Source organism: Mchenga conophoros, linkage group LG7, assembly GCF_057382185.1.
Source record: "Mchenga conophoros isolate Kocher_MC1m ecotype Shallow Benthic linkage group LG7, M_conophoros_male_GT1.1, whole genome shotgun sequence".
NCBI classification, from domain to species: Eukaryota; Metazoa; Chordata; class Actinopteri; order Cichliformes; family Cichlidae; genus Mchenga; species Mchenga conophoros.
The window spans coordinates 9,944,578-9,966,238 of NC_140532.1; the positions used below are offsets into that span (position 1 = coordinate 9,944,578).

At 38.4% G+C, this 21,661-nt stretch overlaps 3 protein-coding genes across 10 annotated transcripts; 1 reads left to right on the forward strand and 2 right to left on the reverse strand.

The window, feature by feature from the left end:
* Nucleotides 1-347: 347 nt before the first annotated feature.
* Nucleotides 348-6,620, reverse strand: prrt4a (proline rich transmembrane protein 4a). The gene is made up of 3 exons (XM_085281978.1): nucleotides 6,430-6,620; nucleotides 5,242-6,111; nucleotides 348-3,565 (listed from the first exon to the last, which is right to left on the reverse strand). Exons 2-3 carry the CDS (start codon nucleotides 6,002-6,004, stop codon nucleotides 1,491-1,493), a joined length of 2,838 nt encoding a protein of 945 aa, XP_085138104.1. The 5' UTR covers nucleotides 6,005-6,111; nucleotides 6,430-6,620; the 3' UTR covers nucleotides 348-1,490.
* A 2,643-nt stretch (nucleotides 6,621-9,263) lies between these two features.
* On the forward strand, nucleotides 9,264-14,442 carry LOC146569587 (uncharacterized). Of its 5 annotated transcripts, XM_085281991.1 has the most exons (14): nucleotides 9,422-9,535; nucleotides 10,284-10,309; nucleotides 10,619-10,704; nucleotides 10,853-10,885; nucleotides 10,982-11,071; nucleotides 11,483-11,554; nucleotides 11,661-11,749; nucleotides 11,862-11,964; nucleotides 12,216-12,318; nucleotides 12,398-12,450; nucleotides 12,558-12,636; nucleotides 12,858-13,330; nucleotides 13,530-13,723; nucleotides 13,832-14,442. In XM_085281991.1, exons 2-14 carry the CDS (start codon nucleotides 10,303-10,305, stop codon nucleotides 13,974-13,976), a joined length of 1,527 nt encoding a protein of 508 aa, XP_085138117.1. In that variant the 5' UTR covers nucleotides 9,422-9,535; nucleotides 10,284-10,302; the 3' UTR covers nucleotides 13,977-14,442. The 5 variants fall into 5 exon arrangements, with proteins under 5 accessions (XP_085138115.1, XP_085138118.1, XP_085138116.1 ...); XM_085281989.1 differs by lacking the exon at nucleotides 10,619-10,704 and having other exon boundaries at nucleotides 9,264-9,535; XM_085281990.1 differs by having other exon boundaries at nucleotides 9,419-9,535; nucleotides 10,284-10,704.
* Nucleotides 14,443-15,584: 1,142 nt separating this feature from the next.
* Nucleotides 15,585-20,611, reverse strand: LOC146569588 (uncharacterized). 4 transcript variants are annotated; one of them, XM_085281985.1, is made up of 6 exons: nucleotides 20,385-20,611; nucleotides 18,694-19,603; nucleotides 18,329-18,425; nucleotides 17,845-17,955; nucleotides 17,233-17,399; nucleotides 15,585-16,907 (listed from the first exon to the last, which is right to left on the reverse strand). In XM_085281985.1, exons 2-6 carry the CDS (start codon nucleotides 19,599-19,601, stop codon nucleotides 16,169-16,171), a joined length of 2,022 nt encoding a protein of 673 aa, XP_085138111.1. In that variant the 5' UTR covers nucleotides 19,602-19,603; nucleotides 20,385-20,611; the 3' UTR covers nucleotides 15,585-16,168. The 4 variants fall into 4 exon arrangements, with proteins under 4 accessions (XP_085138111.1, XP_085138112.1, XP_085138114.1 ...); XM_085281986.1 differs by having other exon boundaries at nucleotides 17,233-17,330; nucleotides 20,385-20,606; XM_085281988.1 differs by lacking the exon at nucleotides 18,694-19,603 and having other exon boundaries at nucleotides 20,385-20,606.
* Between the last annotated feature and the right edge of the window lie 1,050 nt (nucleotides 20,612-21,661).

Here is a 21,661-nt window from a genome sequence, read left to right on the forward strand (position 1 = left end):
AGCATCAGCCTTAATTTATAAACGAGCACTCCAAATAGGGAGTGCCTTCAAAAAGCAATTTACACTCTCACCTGGAACTTTACTCTTATTTTAATGTTATTGCTTGATTTAAAGGAGAGTATTCACTGTTTTCTTTCATCATTCTCATTTTTATTGTCACTATGCAACCAAAGCTCCACTTAGCTTTATAGTACATGCTGTATTCTCCAAAAATGCTATTTTGCAAAAGGTTATCATTAATAACACAGCAGGATATAGAATGGTTGGTTATTTGTCTTTATTTCCCAGACTCAGTATTAAAAAAAATAATAATAAAGCACAAAAAAAGGTAGATGGATTATCTAGTGTTGCAGTAGAACAAAACCAATATTCCAGTTTTGATTTATTTATTTCTAACGATCTTTACAAATATCACTTTTAAATGAATTAAATTTTTCCTTTTTTCTGTGAGGTACTCAGTATATTTGGTTAGAGACGTATTACATGTATCACTCAGTTTTTAAAAAAATCAACAATTAATTTTTAATTTTGCCAACAATTTGTCACCAGTTAATTAAACTTCTTACTAGTTGACACATCTTAATTATAAACAATGCCATAAATAACATCTTTTTTTGGTCAACCTAGGAATCAAACTTTCATTTAATGTAACTTGTGTCATATACTGGATGTATATGTATTTGAATAAAGAAAAATTTTCAAACAACAGTTTGATACTATTTAAAAACTGTTTTGCTACCACTTTAAATTCATGCAATGTAATGATGTTGTTTTCATTCTTCAAAGATATTCCACTGTTAAAAGAAAACACCCAGAAACAACTCAAGGAAACAAACAAACGAAAAACAAAAAAACACCAGCTTGTCCCTATTAATGCTTTTACACTCAAAATTCAAAGAAACCTCAGAAGGTTTATATATTTAGACTGTAATTCTTTTAGCACACTATCGGGAAAGGGGAGCGGAGAAAGTTAAGCCCTTTCAAGTATGTCTCACAAACCACAGAACGCATCAGCAACGCAAACTTTAACTTTTGTGACTTTTGCTTGTCCTATGGCTGCTAGATTTCCTCGACACAATCCTGGATTTTCACTAAAACAAAATAAAGCAAAAAAAAAAAAAATTTGAACTCCTTTTTGGCTAACTTCTTTGCCACAAATATTACCTTTTTTAGAAACAAATGTTTGATTTTACATATGATTTCAATGGACACATTCTAAAATTATAATGTTGCTCAAATAAAGCAATACTGCAAGGAAGAAATAGGTTGCTGAAAACAGCATAATGAAGACAGTCTTATAAACTTTTTTTTGTTTGAATATACAATATCAACAGTACAGTATTTACAAAAAATATTGGCTCATATTTTAGGTCTATATAACGTTTTTGACATATAGACTACGGTTTAATTCCCCCATTTAACCTGAATAGACTTAAATCTACACAATTTGTATTCCAGTTACACCCAGTTTTATTTTGTTTTTTAGCTTTCTACAATTCAATGGTGTCACTGCAAACACTCAGTGCATCAATTTGTTTGCACACACTGACAAACTCTGCTTGTACAGCCATATCCCATTCCAGCTGTTTGCTTTCACTCAGGTGTTTAGTTCCTGCCAATCGGCCAGACCCCCGACTGTCCTGGGAAGCTAAGCTCAGGGTTCGGTAACGTCTGTGGTATGGCAGGTGGGGGATTGCACGTGGGAGGCTGCTCTGAGTAAAATTTTGCCCTCTGTTGGCCCATGAATGTGATCGCAGCTTTCCTGTTTCTATGGAATGGCTGCAAAGGCCCTGGGTTGAACCAGTAACACTCCCTTTCCAATCACATTGGTCTGGTGATAATGGTTGATTTCTACGAGCTGTCATACAGCCTTGAGGTTGGGAATACCTGGAGTTGGACAAGGTGTTCTCTTGATCTACATCTCCACAAGAAGAAGTTCGGTAAAGGGTATTTCCCACAGAGCTGGGCCCTTGCTTTGATGTACCTTGGCTTGGGGAGCTCAAGGAAAGGCTTGAGGAAACAGGTATGAGTCTTGGGAAACCAAAGATACTATGAGAAAACAGGGATTCGCTGAACAGAGCTTGGTCGATGCTGCGCGACAAGTCTATGGGAGATGGAGGCTGCAGATCCACAGTTGAGTCAGTCTCGAGACTTAAATGATCCAGTGATGACAGGCGAGTCTCAGGTGAGGCTGTAGGTTTATGCGGTGGGTTTGGGGGTGTGGGGAGAGGTAGTACAGTTTTGCTTCGGCTGGGTTTGTGATCACAGTCTGGTATATTTCCAGGAGACTCCACAATTGAGTAAAGAGGAAGAACCTCTGACTGCTCCTTGGCTACAACATCACAGGCCACCAGCTTTTCTTGCTTACCCTGGGAAAGGACGGGGGAATTTGCACCATCCTGAGAGGTTATGGTGAGCATTCGTGAAGGAGAGCCACCGGATAGACGGGACCAAGATCCTGGTCTAGGATGTGCTATGGTCTTGTTAGAGTTGCTACAGAATAGAGGATGTGTGCCAATGACAGACAAACCTAGGCAGACCCCAATCTCACAGAGTCTGCAGCCTACTTGGTAGCCCCACCATGGCCAAGGCTGAAACCCATGGCCATCAACCCCACCCAAACCAAGGGCATGCAGGATCCCATAAAGCTGAAGACCTCCACACCCTAACAAACACAAAGAAGTTCCTACTCCAGCTCCTGCTGCCCTACCCCAGTCCTTCACACTAGCAAAGGGGCAAATTGCAGGTCGCATCACCTCAGGAGATCCTCCACTCTCTCCATTGTCATTTAACCTGTAAATGTTTCTACTGTTGACTTGTGTCAAGCAGTAGAAGATGAGGTATGAGCATGAGAGAAAGGTGGCGAGACATACGAACACACCCTGAGGAAAGAGCAGGATGACAGTCGGGAGGCTGTGAAAGAGCTGAAAAATCCCAAAACATCCCAAAGAGATAATAAAATGTAACAGGGCCAAACATAGCAACAAGCAAGGCTTTGGCAAGGCTGAGAAGGAGGCAGAAATAACAGGTGAAAGTGAAAGATGCTTGCATGAACGAAAGGAAAGAAGGAGGAAGGCCAGGGAAAATGCTGAGATCAAACATGGCAATGGCAGTTCGGAGAGCAGCAGAGAGACAACAGGGGAAAGGCGATCTTGGTAACTGTAAGCATCGTAAAGCAAACAGAAAGCTTGGATCCCTGCAAATGCCAAAATGAACAAGTGCAGCATTGTGAAGTAGGGGCTTCCTGGGGGACACCTCAGGGGCAGCCCTAACAGGCAGACTACAGAGATTAGGCCAAATACAGTGAAGACAGAGCCCAGGCCATAGATATGTGCTTCCCATGCAAATCCCCACGTAGCCAGGGCAGAGTTCCAGTCTGAATACAAAGGGACCAAAAATGAAGGGGTGAGAGCCAGAAAGGGGTGCAGAGGCTTGTTGTGAGTAAAATCCTCTGGGTAGGTAGGTGTCCAGGAATGATTTAATGTTTTGCAGGTTGTGGCAATTGTGTCCATGTTACCATCTAGCCGGCTTGGGCTTCTGGCTTTTGAATCATTCTTGGAGTCATCTGTAAAGAATATAAAAAACACATGAACACCATATTGGTTATGTCAAAAGAAAACCAAAAAGTAGAAAATTTAAGTACAGACTTAATTTAAAGTTTTTCGTTGGCAAACGAGCAAACATGCTAACTTGCATAAATATGATGGTATAGTAATACATAGACAGTGTAAAAGATGGACATCGCTATGGTTTTTTAAAACATAGTATTAAACATGTCTTAGTTTTTAAAAATTTAATATGTCTCTAAATGAGTGACTGAGCCTGTGAACTCAGCAGGGTAGGTCAAGTCAGGAGTCGTTTTTCCCATAGACTTCTATAGGGCCGCCCTCTGGTGGCCATTAATTAGAATGTACATCCATGTTTTATACTGTCAATGTCATCAGCACTTTATCCATGTCATCATGAGCATGTTAGAATGCTAGTGTTAGCATTAAGCTCAAAGCATGGCTTTGCTTCACACCTAATACACCTGTGTATTTTTATTATTTTTTTGTGTGGTGGTAATGTGTCATATTATCTTTAATAATGACATTTTTTTCTCGAGAAATGAACATACTGGTGCTAATCTAACCTCTGGATACAGGCCAAATTTATTTTTACGCACAATCTTCATTTTCTAAAAAGAGAGCAGGGTGTAATCTGCTGTGTGTGAAGCTAATCCATAATAAAACAGAACGGGCTTGTAACTGGGAATCTAACTGGGTCACAGACAGAGTGGGAGCATGAGCAGTAGGTTGTGTGCATATGTGTTTGTGTGAAAGTGAGGAAGAGAGATACTGTATGTGTGCTGATTAGCCAGTATTGACCTCATGCCTGCTCTCATTTTGTGTGGCTATAAGTAAATTTGCATTAGTGAAGCGATGTTGTTATCTGTAAGAATGCGAAAGAGGTTTATGACTGATGATAACATTGTAACAAACAAAAAATGTGAGTTTCTTATTCTGTATATGAAATAAGCTGTATAGGGCAATCAGGGAATCAGGGAACCTACTGGTTATAAATGGAATGTGTCCTATTTCTGGTCCTCCATTAGTAGTGAAGCAATCAGTATAGATGCAGCGAACAGAGAGCACTTATAAGTGCGGGGCTTTCGCTCTGCTGTCTATGAAATCTAATAAAAATGAGAGTACATTTAATATGTACTCCATCTTGATGCAGTTATTCAATAAACTTGTTGTTACACTGAAAATGTGTGGTGTTAAATGCATACACAGGAGGAAGCAAATTCCTTATTAATTTCTTTCAAGTCCTCATATGCTTGTGGACACAACATTTACTTTGACAAGTAAATGCTAGTATTTGTGTGTGTGTACAGTAAATAGTGTGCATGCTGCATTATCCAGTAACCTTTGAGTGCGGGCTGACTGCAATGTGAATAAAATGTTTTACTTTAACAGGAGAGTGCAAGATTGAACTGGAGAATCTGTGCTAAAAGGCTTGAATGAGAAAGACAAGGGCAGAGAACTGAGTCAAAGAGAGACATTTGAAGAAAGTGATGCAACCCATTCTGTGAATGTAAAAGAACTGTGTTTGCCAGCAGAATACATATCATAAGCACTGCAGTGACATGTGGATTCTGAGTTTTTGGAGGTTATGCAAGGAAACTGAAATGCACTGTAGGGCATAGTTTCAGCTTTAGATTTAAAGTAGGAATGCTGTAAATAATTAAAGGACTCTTACCTTCTTTTGCCTCCATGCTGGCAGTTTCTCTCTGTAAAATAAGATCTGTAATATCAATGAATCCATCTCTGTTTCCCTTTGTGGTAACAGAAATGCCTGTGGTCCATCCAAGAGTGTCTGGCCCCGGTCCAGTGGGCAGTGATGAAGTTGAGTTCTGGTCTGATGTGTGTGATGGGAGTGAGCCAGGGAGAAGAAAGGGTAAGTGAGTATCAGTCATCTGATTTTGAAAGCCTGGGAATGTTGGCTGATTCTCTCCAGACTCTCTAGGATACAAAACTGATGCGGTGTTGGTCTCAGCTGGCTGATTCTTTAATGTTTGTTCATGGGTAAGCTTGGGTGGTACACTTGCTGATGAGGACTTCATTGTTTGCATTCTCTCTGTGGAGGCAGTATCTACTGTAGCACCCTTTGTGGGTCTGGGTATGGGTCCCTTCTCATTAGGAAAGAAAAGAGATGTCTCAGCGCTCTCCAGTAAATCGCCATATTCACCAATCACACCTTGTCTGTCTGTGTCCTCAGATGATGATAAGGACCAACTTAAAGGGGAACCCAGGAAGTCATCATCCTCGGGTGCAATCATGGGGTCACTTGGTGCTGAACCGGGTACATGAGGTCTACTCGAGAGCTGTTTCAGAAACTGCCCTGCCTTGTCACTGTCTGGCTGTTGTGTTTCTTTCACATTTTCTCCAGTTAACGCTATGGCACGAAGCGAGTGAGGCAAAGAGAGAGGCAAGAGAAAATAAATATTCCACAGAGAGACCATGTTGAGGGTCGGCAAACTTGACCTCAGAGTCACTTGGAGTTGTTGTGCAGTCACATGTTTGAGTAATCCCTAATATCAGGTTTCCAAAGATGTCATTCTTAACACACCTGGAGAAAACAATCACACGTAGGAAAAACAAGTAATGCCAACTGCCTTCAAATATGTCTTGGACATCTCTAACATAGATAAAGTTAAACTGCTGCATGTGGGTCACAGCAAAAATCAAAAATTGTTGGTGAAAATAACGGCAGTGTGATGAATATGAACGCGGTGTGCTGAAACCCTCTGCTAGACTATAAAGTCTTGTGACGTGCACACAGTACAAACATTAAAATGCAAAAACCCACTTAAACAAGAGCATTAAAAAAAGAGACATTAGACCACGCAACTCTGTGTGGCAGCCATTCCTTTTTTAGCTTCCTTACCTCATCTATAGCCCTCTTTGCTGCAGCCTCTTTAAACATATATGCCGCTCTGTGCTGCTGCATGTCTGCAGTCTCTGTCTGCATTGCACGGCGTGTCCTTTCATACTCACTCTGCTATGCCCCTGTTCTATCCATCGGGCTGCTGACACACGGGACAGACCCCACCTCCTCTACACAACCCCCGCTATGCCCACACGCTGCTTCTGCACTCATCTGACAGTGAGGCTGTTTGCTGCCTTCGATTCTCCTAAATCTGAGGCTGCATCATTATGAGTATCACCTTTATTTTAGTTACGTGAGAACCTCGGAGAAGAGAAGAATAAATGTAAAAGCAAAATATATCAGAGCAGATCAATACATGGATTTGTGTGTAATTTACAACTGGTGGCAAAAGTAAACAGCTCAGCTAGAAACATTTGAACTAAAGTATATACTGAAAAGCAGATTCTTTTTTGACAGCATACATCTATAACGCATGATCATAGTTACTTGCTTGTATACGAACACAGAACACCTGAGAATCTCGTACATGCACTGTTTGACCAAGGATTTTTACCACCACTTATTGCGGCGAGAAACTGTGATGGTGTTATCTTATTCACATTCCTTTATTTTCCTCCTTTTATTGTTCACGTGAGCTGTTTTTACCCAATGGGGGAAATCCAGTAACCTCATGGCCTAATTCAATTCCCATGGATGCTTCTAAAATAGACACTGATCCACATACCTTTGGACATATTTGGGGACAGTAAGCTTGAGGCACAGACACACATTATATGCTCTCTTTGCCTAGATGTTGCAGCCGTCTCAAAACTTCTGTTTTATAAACTTCTCACTGACCATTACTATTGAATGGGAATTCTGCCAAATGCATAATGATTGGTCGCTGGGATGCAAACCTAACTTCATCTCATAAACAAATACGCCAAACATATCGTTAGGACAAAACACAAAGGCATAAATAATGGTTCTACGTGCCAAGACACACACACTGGCTGTGACTAGCAACACCAAAGATAATAATAAAGCGTTTACACTTGGATAAGTACAGCCAGAATGACAGCGAAGGCTATGCCACATCATTTAGACAGTCAAAGATGGGAGATAGGAACTTCCCCAGGGGTGTGATTAACCCAGTGTCTGATGAGGACACAGGAAAGCATCAACCCGGCCGTGACTAAAGGGGCTGGAAAGGAACAATGACAGGCCAAACATATGAGCTCAGAAAGGGTAATGGCCAAATGATTGCCGCCTCACACTCGCTATCTGAATTCACTGAGCAACTGGTTTCTGTTTAGACAACTCATCCTCCAACAAGACAAAGTCAGCAGGGGCTGGGGTCCTGCAGGGAATGAGGACTGTCATGTCAAGACTCATAAACAAAGCTGCACAAGCAAAGAGGAGGATAAAAGCAAGCAATTCCCTTACTTTAAAAAAAAGATGAAGATGGGACAAAATGTACAGTACAATATTATACAGTGATGCCCTCTTAACATGTGTATACAAACATGACCTTTACACTTCACCTCAGTTGTCTGTTATTGGACCAACAAAGGAGGTCAAAGTAATGAGGGCAATGCCACAATCACATGCATCCCTTTGTGGAAACTCAAGTGAATTCTTAGAACATAAATCTAAAAGCATGTTCATTGAGGACAGGCATCACAAGTGTCTTTGAAAGAAGAACTGAGTGAAATGTTTATTCAGCATTCGTTTTTGTAATTGTAATAACTCCAACATTCATTAAACATACATTAAAATGAGTACAAATCTTAAAATAATTCTGAACGTGAAACAGTGGAACAAATTTGATTAAGATGTGTAAAATGTCAGAGGTCCCTTGGAAATACTATGATATACTAAATGATATACTAAATACTATGATTTATATTTAAATAATTGAATTCCGGTGTTCCAGTCAACAACTAGAGCCAAAATCCAAAATCCCTGTCTGCCCTCACAGATGTGTTTCTGGAAGAATGGTCATAAAGTCCCATAAACACACTCTTAAACCTTGTGGGAAAAGGGTGTGCCAAAATCATATTAAACTCCATGGATTAAGAACGGGATGTCACTCAAGTTCATAGGGAAGCACAGATTTTTTTTCATGAAAAGCTGGAATCATAAAGGGAATTTATTAATAAGTTCCCTTTGTAATTATAAAGTCTCTCTGATTCTGATGTGTATAAAAGTAAAAAAAATTATATATATATATATATATATATATATATATATATATATATATATATATATATATATATATATATATATTTATATATATAAATATATATATATATATATATATATATATATATATATTTATATATATAAATATATATATATATATATATATATATATATATATATATATATATATATATATATATATCGGCTGGTTTTTAATTAGAGTGAAACTCGCTCATTGATTATGTCAAGGAAGACAGAAGAAGCCGAAATGGAAGCAGCTATAAAAATATAAAAATCAGCCAAATACAGGAAGCCCACTAATCAGTGATATCCACAGGTTCCAGGATAAGTATTTTCCTGGTATTATTCACAAAAGGGGAAAACTTGGAACTTGGTGGTGGACTTACCAAAAATACTGCATAAATGCTTGAACAGGTCGCAGTTCGCAGGAGGTCGCAAAAGAACCACTCAAATTAAATCTGTAAATTTGCAGTTCAGTTACTATAGGGTTGTTATATTGGAAATACATTGCTCAGACAGGCAGAGGCGAATGATTTACAGTGGGTGACAGTCCAGATATTTTCAGACTGCACAGTAGGTGGCGGAAAATATGCAGTTACAGAAAATCACGAAGAAGAAGGAGGAGGAGTTAAGAGGAGGACTTAGATGGACGATCTGATTTCCTCGTGTCAGCATTGTTCCCACATCATCATAATTAATGTTGTTCCAGGTTCAACATTGCAAGTGACCAATCACCTTCTTGTGACGTCATTCCTTTGCGACTTCGAAATACCCGCCTTCGAGTATTTCGAAATACAAGTGAAGAAGCGAAAAACCGCCGCCTGTCCGCCGAATTTGAAGTCAATTCGCCTGTCCGCCGAATTTGAAGTCAATTTAGGATACTTTCCTTTAATAAACGGTAAGCATTATACATATGTTCCTCACTTGGCTTGCTGTTTGTTTGCTAGCGATAGGCTACTTGACGACAGCATTAGCTAACCAGTGTTCCCCAACTTTTTGGGTGTTTCGTGGCCCGGGGGTTGGGTCAGGCAAAATTGCAGTAGCTTCCCTGATCATTTTACAAACATAAGTGAAGAGAATCTGGACTAAAAGGCCTAGACTTATGGTTGTGTGCTGAATCTATGAATCAAACTATCACCTGGAAACATAATTAACTGGTCCATAGCTGTGAAACTGGACATGAGTTCTTGATTCTATGGAGATTAACAGTAATCCAGAAATTTACAAATTTGTCCCAGGGACATCGCGTAGATGTTGTCCCTGGGACATCGCGTAAATGTTGTCCCTGGGACATCGCGTAGATGTTGTCCCTGGGACATCGCGTAGATGTTGTCCCTGGGACATTGTGTAAATGTTGTCCCTGGGACATCATGTAGAAGTTGCCCTGGGACATCGTGTAGATGTTGTCCCTGGGACATCGTGTAGATGTTGTCCCTGGGACATCGTGTAATTGTTGTCCCTGGGACATCGTGTAAATGTTGTCCCAGGGACATCGTGTAAATGTTGTCCCAGGGACATCGTGTAGATGTTGTCCCAGGGACATCGTGTGATAGCTTGTAAATAATGGAATGAAAATTATTGATTGTTATTAACTTGTGAAAAAGAAGTGTAACAAATCCACATGTTATGTTCTTACACCCTTACAGAAACTGTGACTCCTTCACAATGTCAGGTAAATGTCAACTCATGTTGAATAATCAACCAATCAAGCCTTTTATTATCACATGCAATGTTACACGTACAACTGCAATGAAAATTTCACCCCCTTCTGACCATACATATATTGCTTAAACATCACATTGGGAAGACAGGTCGGAAACAGTTAGGAAGGTCAGAAAACAATTTAATTAATAGATGAGGGGAGAGGAGGAGAAAAAAGAACTACAACCAGACAAAGCTCCTAGAAGACTGAAATGGATGATGGTTGCAGCATGCAAAAAGAAAATGATATCTGTTGACTACAGCATATGCTTTCTCACAGATTACCTTGTGGGAGTAGCTGGACCAAACTCTATTTGTATTTCAAGTTTGAAATCCCTGTTTGACCAGACTAACATTTCAGATGAGGTACCTCTTGACATAAAAATCCTTTTATGTTGTCATAAAACTAATGTTAAATTCTGCTTTAAATACACTTTATTGTACAATTTACTTAATGAATCGTGTTCCTTAGTTCTGTTTTTATTTATATGTATTTATTTATTTGTTTTATAAGGTAATAGATGGCCTAATCTATTTGCAGTGTGAGGTATGTTGAAAAGCTTGTTTGATCATAATGACATAGCATGTTTACGTTTTTTGTAATGTATTTGAAAACATAGGTGTATTTATGTTATTTTTATAGAATTTCCCTCACATTTATCCAATACCAAGCCAAATCACTGGAAAAATTTTGGATGGGTCCACAAGAGCACAAAGTGCATACTTTTTGAAGGTATGACTTGGACTGTGGTAACTATGTTCTTATCACAAAGGGTTTATAAGTTGCCACTATAAACAAACAGCATTTTCCAAAATTGAAGCCTTGTCAGAAGAACCTGAAAAATACCTTTCTGAAACCTTTTCTGTGTAAAGACTTGTTCAAAAGCAATGCACACAGATTAAAACATTTCTGTCTTGGCCAACTGATAAAGAACACCAAAAATTTAGTGGTGCGTGTTGAGTCTGTGGTCTTGATTTGTTTTGTACACACTATAGAAATTAATTAATGTAAACCAAAAATGACACTTTCTATATGTTTGTGTATCTGCAGAATTAATTACAAGTCTCACCTGACAAGCTTTTGCAGTTTTGCAGTGTCATTCTTGACAGAAAAACATACTTGTCACATTATTTTTATTTCCAGAAAAACATCTTTCAGATGTATGAGAAATTGATTGGAGCCTGTCTGGAAAACGGCAGCCACTGGACCTTGTTTGTAAGTTGCACAGATTTTGCACTCTCTAGTGCATGATACTTTTCAGTGTCCCTCATTAGGAAAGCTCAAGGCCCAAGCCTACCATATCCATCTTTTTACAAAACAGTTTTGTGACATACCCAAGAGGACCATAGTCTATATGAATTCATTTGGCGAGTCGGAGGTCAGAAAAAGTGCGGTGTTGAAAAACTGGAGGTAATTAATTAACATATTTAACATAACATATTTAATTTAATTGAAATCATTACCGAACGTGGTTATTGATTTCTCTATATGCTTTTTATTTGTAATAACTGCGATCTCTCAGCTCATTTGCTTCAGCAAGAGGCTGCGCTGGAGAGTGGACCTTGTCACATGTGAGCCACCCACATCAACAGGATGGGAACTCATGTGGAGTGCATGTCATAATGGTACTGAAAACTATAGCTTTAACCTATATAAGTAATGTTTACATTTTTGCCTATTCAGTTTTTAAAGCCTTAGAGGCAGGATGGTAAAATCTCAATTTTTTTTGTAGATTGAACCATTTCAGCAGTAATGCTTTGCTTTGGTTACTCTGTTTTTTTTTTTTTCTCGGGGGGGGGTTAAAAACAAACAAACATTTCTTTGTTAATCTAATTCTTTTTGTTCTTTTTTTTTTTTTTTTTTCGTCAATTATTAGTTTGCCCAATCTCTCATTGACGGTAAAACACAAGTGGAGGAGTACAACACTGAAATCACAAAGCTCAGGTCCCGACTTTGCCACTACTTATTTTCCTCAATAGGTAAAGATAAAATTAGCTGCCTTCTTTTTCTCTAACATTGGAAAATGTAACTTGTACTTAAACAAATTATATTTTGCAGATCGAACTAGGAAGTGCAGTCAGTGCTGGTGTGTGATTGCAGCCAAAGACCGGGTACACTATGACATGTCCTTAGCCATATAGATTGTTTATTTAATGGACTTTGTTCATTTGTTTTTTGTTTGTTTATTTCTTCTTCTTTTTTTTTTTTTAATTCACAGGTGCAGTGCCAGAAATGTGGTGCATACAAGCACATGCGTTGTTCAAAGTCTGTTTGTGGCATCTGTATCTTCTGTGAGAGTAAGTCACAATATAACTAAACAATGTCCAAAAATGTTTAAAGTGAATTTTTTTTTCGTAATTTTGCCTTTGCACACCAGGACTGTGTAATTAAAGTGGACGTTTCAAGATCCAGTTTTTACACAAAACTATTTTAGACATAACTGTGTCGTATTGTGGGGATTTCTCTTCACAATTAAATTGATATAGTGCTGTTTATATCATTCTTCTTTATGTAACAGCACAGTGCAGCACAGCAGAGGGAAAGGAGTTGTGCAGCATAGTGGGTGGCTATACAGGAGGAGCAATAGAAGTAGCCAGTGAAGAATGTCATCAGGGAAAGCATCAGGCAGCGAATGACAAAGGAAAAGTTCCTAAGGGAGAGAACATCTGCAGCAAATCGACAAGTAACAGTGAGATAGGAAGACTGACAGTCAGAGATGAAGGTACACAGACTGAAGACAAAGAAAAAGAAACAGAAGTATACGGCACAAGTCTGAGTACAGATAATGCTGCTGCTGATGATGTTGACAGGATCGATGCAGATACAGAATTCCAAACTGATTCAGAAGGAACTAGTACAGTTTACAGAGTGCATGGTCGCTTATCTGTACCAAGCTCAAAAAAGAAAACCTACACAATAACAGAAGACGAGATCAAGCGCAGAATCAACGCAGAGAACATGTCAGTTCATGTTTTCAGAGGTTTGATTGGGGTAGGTATACATTTCGTGATTTTGATGTCACCTGAAATAAATCCGGGTTACTCGTATCAATGAAGTGACAATGTGGCTGGAAATTGTGCATTTGCTGCAACATATACACAATTACACCATGTAAACAAAAGCATTTAACTTTGTGCGCGTGTGTGTGTCTCTCTCTGCTCTTTTGGTGTTTGCACTTTTTCTTTTTTAGGGCCGTAAAGCCAAACTGCCCGCAATGATTCTTGACAGGCCTAAGAAGGCCAAAACTAAAGTAACAGTGTTTAGTGTTCTGAGTGAAGAGGAGGCTGGGGAGCTAGCCCTCGGGTTTGCCGGAAGATTGGCCTGCGATGTCACAACAGACATGGTCTGTAAAGGCATCGACCATTCAAGTGCTGATATGACAAAGTAAGTTAGTAAAACAATATGAAAGTTGTATCTTTTTTGGTATTATTTGTCATTTCCCCGTATTTGGGTTATTGGTGTAACATTGTTAATCTTACTTTCTAATAACAGACAGACTCTTCTCAAAATCCAACACAATCTTAAACATGAGCTGACTGATTCCTCAACCTTCAGTTTGCTGACACACACCTTTGGCCCCGCTGCACTGGATTCTGTCATTTCATTCCTGTGTGAAAAACTTGATCTTGTCTCTTAAATAATGAAACCTTTTGTGACTTTTGTTTGTTCTGTAAATCAGAATCTTGAAAATTGTTCACTGTTGTTCTAAGTTTGTGTTAACTATTTGGCAAAAATGATTGGTTCCTAATCCAAACAGCATAATGACTGTTCTAACACATATCTTAAAAATGCTACAAAGAAAGAAAATTATCACATATGTTTCAATATGAATGTAATTGTGTCACACTCGGTTTGTAGTAGCTTTCCTGTTTTATTTTGAGTTTTGGTATGTTTACACTGTTATTTTTATTTCCCGTGTGTTCGTCTTCCCTTATTAGTTTTACTGTATTAGTCTGATTTAATAACTTATAATTATTTATAATTATTTATAATTACTTATAATTATTTACTTTCCAGTGTGTATATATGCTCCTCGTTTGGATTATTGTTTGTTTGAGTTCTGCCTGTCTTTTCTATTAAAGATTTGGACTTTTGGACTATTAGTGGACCTCGTAGGTTTTTATTCTGTTCAATTGGTAATTGACTGGGTTTAATTTAGTGGCCTGGAAAACAGGCCGGAGGGGTCTGGTCATTTTAACCCCCTAAGACCCGAAATCTTCCATGGCATGCATTTTTAATTTCTCTTTGATATTTGGGCCGATTGGAACCCGATGAATGTAAAAAGAAAGAATTACCAGGTTTTGTTTTTTTTTTTTTACCTAATTTTTGTTTCTGAGAAAAATGAGAGCCACATATGCGGACATTAATTTGAAATTTCGATAGAACAGTTGCAGTATAATGTCCTCATAACTGTATATCAGGCACTTGTTGATCAAGATTTAGTATTTTGGTCTAAATAACCCAAAATGTGATGTCCACATGTGTGGACGCCAGGCTGGAGTAAAGTGTTAGAGCTATTTATACCTATGTAAACTTTTATACACTGGTTTTTACCTGTCTTGTTTCAGAAAGGTTTAAAAGGGTAATGTCCACAGTTTATTTGTTTATTTATTTGTTTGAATTCAACATATTTTATTAAAGTAATTGAGCTTGAACACAGAAAAAACTGAATCAAATAATCATAAAATCAAATCACTTGCACTATACTGAAGTCTAATCTACTCTGAGCTAATGCCGGTTTCCAACACTAATGATCAGGTGAAGGAGAGAGATGAGGGTGTGCACGGCCACTGGTGCTCTTATCCCTGTTCTTTGTGATACAATCCAACAGGAAAGCAGTCAAACCCTTGGACATTAGCCAAGTTAACGTTCACAAATATATACACACAGAGGAACTCTGAGCCCCAATGTCAGCATTAGCACAAACATGCCACTTCATACCAAATCTCAGTGTGAGGTCAGGTGTTAGTCTCATTCCATTATTCTGGCTATATTTTCTTACTCATTACTATTAAACTTATACTTAAGACTAACTATTAACAAAATCACACCCCAATAACTCTGTTATTACACTTTGTATTTAATCATAAAAAGGCTGGATGTTGAAACCTTTTACTTCTATTTTGTATGAGCCAGGATTCTCAACAGCTGATACTCTATGTCCAAAAAGTGACAGGTATCGTTTTATGGAGCAAAAAACTTAAGAGCGCATATTTTATAAATAATACCAACAATTACAAATGCAGACCTTTAATAGTAATAAGTAATCCTTTATTTATAATGCATAGCAATATAAAAATAGTAACATATGAAAATATTACAATGGGCACAGATGAATTTGTATCAAAAACAGCAACCAAGCCAAAGTAATGAATAACACACATAAATAACAACTGCTTGAGAGACCAAACAATTTCTTTTCAACTGTTCCTTGGCAGAAAGTTAAGACAGCTATTCAGCTTTAGGTTTCAATAAACAGAAGTAATGGATGCAGTCCCTTTGAAATGTCACACAAAAGTCTACTTGTGCATATACTTAGCTTTAACTCTTCTCTTTTTTGTTTTGTATTCCAAAAGGTTTTCATTTTCTCCAGAGGATGTCTCTCTTTCAGTGGTTATCGACTGTTCACATTCATTTTCACAGACTGTTGGAATGTCGATGCTGGCCGAACGTTTCTTGCTAGAATACAATGGCCTAATTTTGCGTGTATTATCTGTCGTCTTTATTTCGTACTGGCATATACTTTTGCCTACTTGTTTTGTTTTTAAGACATTTGTATGCAGTTCATCTATCATTGGAGTAATACCCTCTGGAATGAATGCCCACTGTTTAACTGTGTCTAAAACAGCATTTCGTTTTCCAACTGCATCTTCTGTGCATTTTTTTGTCTGTGCTTTCAACTACAGGAGTGTCATTCAAAGTTGATAGAGGACTTTTCAGAGAGTTTTTCATTTGTTTAAAATGGCTACAAGCCACCTTCAGGCAAGCACATGTGTTATAGTGAGAGAACGTACAACAAGTGCACTGAAGTGTTTCAGCCGATGCAAAAAAACACAGATTTCCAAACAAACTTGGCATTTTTATCACTTTCAAGTCCTCACAGTGTACAAAGTAATGCCTTTCTTTCACTGCAATTCTTGCCAAGGTAGAAATGTCTGTTTCCATGTTTGGATAGATGTCATTGTCAGCCTCTGCTAATTTTGCAAGTAACACTAGATGCTTGCAAAGAAGTCCTCGTAAGCCATATGTACAGTTGCAGTAGGACTCAACAGGGCAGACATCATACACCATGTCTTCTCTTGACTCAGATGGGACTTGATATGCATTAACTCCATGGCTGTTCTTGACTGTAATTTTAAGAGCCCAACCACTTTCCATCAGTCTTGAAGCAGAGTCTGAAACTTGAGACAAGGTGTCAGCAAACCTGTTTTTCATGCGGCCCACATCTTGCAGGGTTTTTATGACTGAGAAGTAGTCGTCGGCCTTCCCTAGGAGCACTTCAATCAGATCATCCAGACGCCTATTCTTGTAGCCAGATAAAAACTGGTATTTCAGGCGGTGGAAAAATCTGAAAAACAGTTATTTGAAATGATTAGTAACTGTAATTGAAGGAATTTAAAGTTTTAATCAAGACTGTATTATTTTTTTAAAAATTGGAATACCTATTGCACACGTCTTTTATAAAGGAATGCCGGTTTAGCTGATTTAGGCAAATCCACCTACTCTGTTTTTTGTTGTGATAACATAAAAAACGCTGCTAGAATTTAAAGGATTTGCCTAAAACCTGTTCTGGCAATGACATGACGAACCTACTCAGTTTAGCCTCTTGGATTAAAGCATAATATCTTTTTTTCAGCAATACAATTGAATGAGGTCAAAATAATAAATCATACCTTTCAATCACATTGTTTGTTTCAGAACGAGTGTGACTGAAGCGACGGCCGTAGTCACACCACATGTGGCCAATGCCTTCCCAGTGCTTCTGAAAATACTGGCACACCAAAGGGTATTGCTTAAATGTCTGGCAGAACTCCGCTGATGTGGCTTTAAAGTCGTCCTCCTAAGAGAATTGGATGCAACAGAATATATTTCAATCCATTTAACAGACCTATTGAAATCTTTAATATTATGTATTGAAGCCCTTTTCCTTTTATTGAATAACATTAAGAATTTTAAGTTATTAATAATATGTCGTGTTTTTGTATTAAGAAGCAATTATTTCTTCCCTTACAATGGCTAAGAAGGAACACTAAACCTATAAGCATATTTGGTTTCAGCATCTGTCTGTGAAAGAATCCCACTCACAAGTTCTACTGCACAGTGGGTGACACGATGTTCTGCACAGCTTAAGTACTTGTTTTGATAAGCAAGATAAGAAGCCAGTTTTAGAAATTGTTTCAAAAATCTATTTTGTATCTCTCTGTAACTTTTTTTAGCAACTGAAAGTTATTATGCTCTTAGTGTAATCAAGAAATCAAAATGTGAAATAGACAAATTACACTTACAGATGTGCAAGCTTTCAGCTTACAAAAGAAAGAAATGATTTCATTTCTCTTTTGGGTGTTAGAAAGCCCATGGACCCCGGACTCTGATTTTGAAAGCCATCGATTAACAGCCTGTGAATGTAAGAGAAAAAAAGTTAATCTGGAGAGAGAGACAGAGGAGCAGCTGTACAAAAAGCATAAAAGAAAGCTGACGTCAAAAAATAACTTTGTCACTCACTGGACAAGAGGACCTGTGCATTACAGAAATCAACCAGGCAAACATATTTTTAAATGTCAAAAAGAGCTTTGGGAAGCAGCCACCAGAAGATGAGTGCACTGTGGTCTTAAATGGATGGACATAGTCACTCAACATTTTATCCCTTTATATTCATTAACCTGAGTAGGTGAATATCACAATGAGGCAAATCATGACAACAGGACCCTGTTGTAAAAATGTGTTTCAGGTGCATCTTAGACAACGTGAAAAGAAAACAATGTGGTTTACCTGCAAGACATGGTACCAGCATAGAAGGATAGCTGACTCTGGAAAAACCTTCTGCAAAGCATTTATTTCCGCAAAGTCTTTGTCAACCATAAATGCTCTACAGAAAAAAAGAAAACACTAAATGAGATTAAACAGTATGAAAATGTTTTTGCTATCTCAAAGCACCACTTCAATGCCAAATTAAACATTTCAACTCACAAGTAGATATATAAAATACTGCATACAGCCTATAGGAATAACTTTAACAACTGGAAAGGAAAGTTTTTTGCAGCCCATGCTGCAGCTATAGCATTAGATTCTGGCATGTTATAACTTTTTTGAAAAGGAATTATTTCAAAATCAATAGCTGTCAATGTATTATTTACCTCGGGGAAGTTGGGAAATGCTCACAAACTATTCCAAGAACAGTTTCCAGGGTTTTCTGACTTTCGTTGCTGACAATAGCATAGGCCACAGGGACTCCATGCCCATGATCATCTCTTACAACAAGTGTGAATAAGGGAAATGAATACTGGTTAACGCAGTGCGTGGTGTCAACAAATACTAACTGTTTTGCATAGTTCTCCATGTTTGATTTCATTACAGGTGTCTGCAAAACAATCATTAGTTCTTGGTCAGATGTGTATGGTTGATAGAAGAGAACATGTTCTTGATGTTTTCCATTAAGTAAGGTATGTACACTTTGACTGTCTCCACAGTTAAAGTGCTTCTTCCTCATCATGCAGGTTCTAACACTGTCAATGTCACGTGGTGTGACAAAATGCTCTCTGTTGTGAAGATCTCTGTGTCCATGTTCTTTGGCCCATTTATGACATTCGGTTAGTATGATGGCTGGCTTAGTTCCAAGGGAAAGCAGTTCCTCAATCTTCCTCCTCAAATCACTGGAAATATTGTTGAAATGTGCGTCTTTTGGGTCTGAAGGATCATGCCCATCATGCTTATCATATGTACGCTGCACGATGACTGTGTGGTCTTTCCAACATTTGAGTACTTTAAATGAAACATAGGCCTTACAGCCCACTGCTCTGTAGCTGTTTCGACTTTTTTCCCCAGCTCTGATGCAGTTGAATTTGTAATAGTCTCTTTTCCTGTCTTTACCTGAGGCAACATTTAAACATTTATAATGTCCATGAAGGGTTAATGAGTTCAATTTTTCTAACACAACACTGAATGGGTCCTCCTGGCATTGTGACACATGCACACAAAGTTGTGTGTCTTTTCCAGTTCTTTTTTTTTCGTCATTCAGAACACTTCTTCTAATTATGTCGTCCATTTCTGGTGGAAAAATAACGAAGGTTTAATTAGTCAATATTCATTAATTCATTTTAACTTGTTGTGGGGTTTTTTGCAATACAATGTAAATATTAAATATAATATTAAAAAAAAATATATATATAAAATAATATAAAACAAACAGGGGCTAAAAGAAGCTAAACTTTTATATGGTATGTCTCTGGCAACTTTAACATGATGTCCCAGGGACAACATCTACACGATGTCCCAGGGACAACATTTACGCGATGTCCCAGGGACAACATTTACGCGATGTCCCAGGGACAACATTTACGCGATGTCCCAGGGACAACATTTACGCGATGTCCCAGGGACAACATTTACGCGATGTCCCAGGGACAACATCTACGCGATGTCCCAGGGACAACATTTACGCGATGTCCCAGGGACAACATCTACGCGATGTCCCTGGGACAAATTTGTAAATTTCTGGATTACTGTTAATCTCCATAGAATCAAGAACTCATGTCCAGTTTCACAGCTATGGACCAGTTAATTATGTTTCCAGGTGATAGTTTGATTCATAGATTCAGCACACAACCATAAGTCTAGGCCTTTTAGTCCAGATTCTCTTCACTTATGTTTGTAAAATGATCAGGGAAGCTACTGCAATTTTGCCTGACCCAACCCCCGGGCCACGAAACACCCAAAAAGTTGGGGAACGCTGGTCTAGAGAACACTGGTTAGCTAATGCTGTCGTCAAGTAGCCTATCGCTAGCAAACAAACAGCAAGCCAAGTGAGGAACATATGTATAATGCTTACCGTTTATTAAAGGAAAGTATCCTAAATTGACTTCAAATTCGGCGGACAGGCGGCGGTTTTTCGCTTCTTCACTTGTATTTCGAAATACTCGAAGGCGGGTATTTCGAAGTCGCAAAGGAATGACGTCACAAGAAGGTGATTGGTCACTTGCAATGTTGAACCTGGAACAACATTAATTATGATGATGTGGGAACAATGCTGACACGAGGAAATCAGATCGTCCGACTTAGATACCCACACTGGGATCAATTCCGTCCTCACGTCAGACTCACTTGGGAGATGTCCATATAGCTTAATATTAACTTTTTTTAAATTCTTTTTTATCTTTTGTTGCAAACTAGGTGTTTGGGAACATCCTATTCTTTAGTGATGGTGAGATGAAGCCTCATGATGAACTGAAGCTTTCCATCCAATTGGTCGACTCATGGTTCGAAGCATTGTGATGATTCATTTGCTCTACTGCGCCATCAAGTGGACAATTCAAGTGAAGCGGGCTCTTTGATTATAATGATGTGTAAACCTTATGTACATCTGGATAATGACACAATAGTGTTTGGTGCTTCACTTTTTAATAAACTAAAAGACAGAAATCAGATTATAGGATGTTGTTAAGGTTCACAATTGAGGAGGGAGAGTACAAACCACCCTTGGTCCAGAAGCTCTTGGTCAAACAATGATTTTAATGAATACACACGTGTGGGAAGAACACTCTGTACGCCGACAGCAAGTGATCTCCGACTTACTAAAGCACAAACAATTATTTTATAACATCAGGGTTTGTTTACTGACGCCCCTTCATGCGTCACAGGTACATTTTATACATAGATCAGATCAACACCACAATGACTTTTAACCCAGAAGATCATCTTCTATTTTCATGGCTGGTACTTTCCGTTCTTATCTTAAAGTGAATTGTTCCTCTTTCTTGTCGAGACATAACTAATCTCTCCTCTAAATAAATCTAACTAATGTGTGTGTATGTGTTGACCTCACATGCTCTTTGTGTCACCTCTTCACCTCCAGCCTGCTGTGTCTCGTCCTCAAATGCTCTTTCTCAATTCACCTGTTGCACTTCTGACCTTTCACTAGACCAGAGGCTCACTGAGACTATGTGTATGTCTTCTACTAAATAAATGTTTTAACCAAGAACCTCTACTAAAACCTTAATATAAAATGACCTGATATAAGTGTTTTGTAAGCATGTATTGCAATTCCTTCTATGTTCTAGTTTTCCCTCAGCATGTATCACCTGAACAGTCACGTCAGTGAAGCTTAAG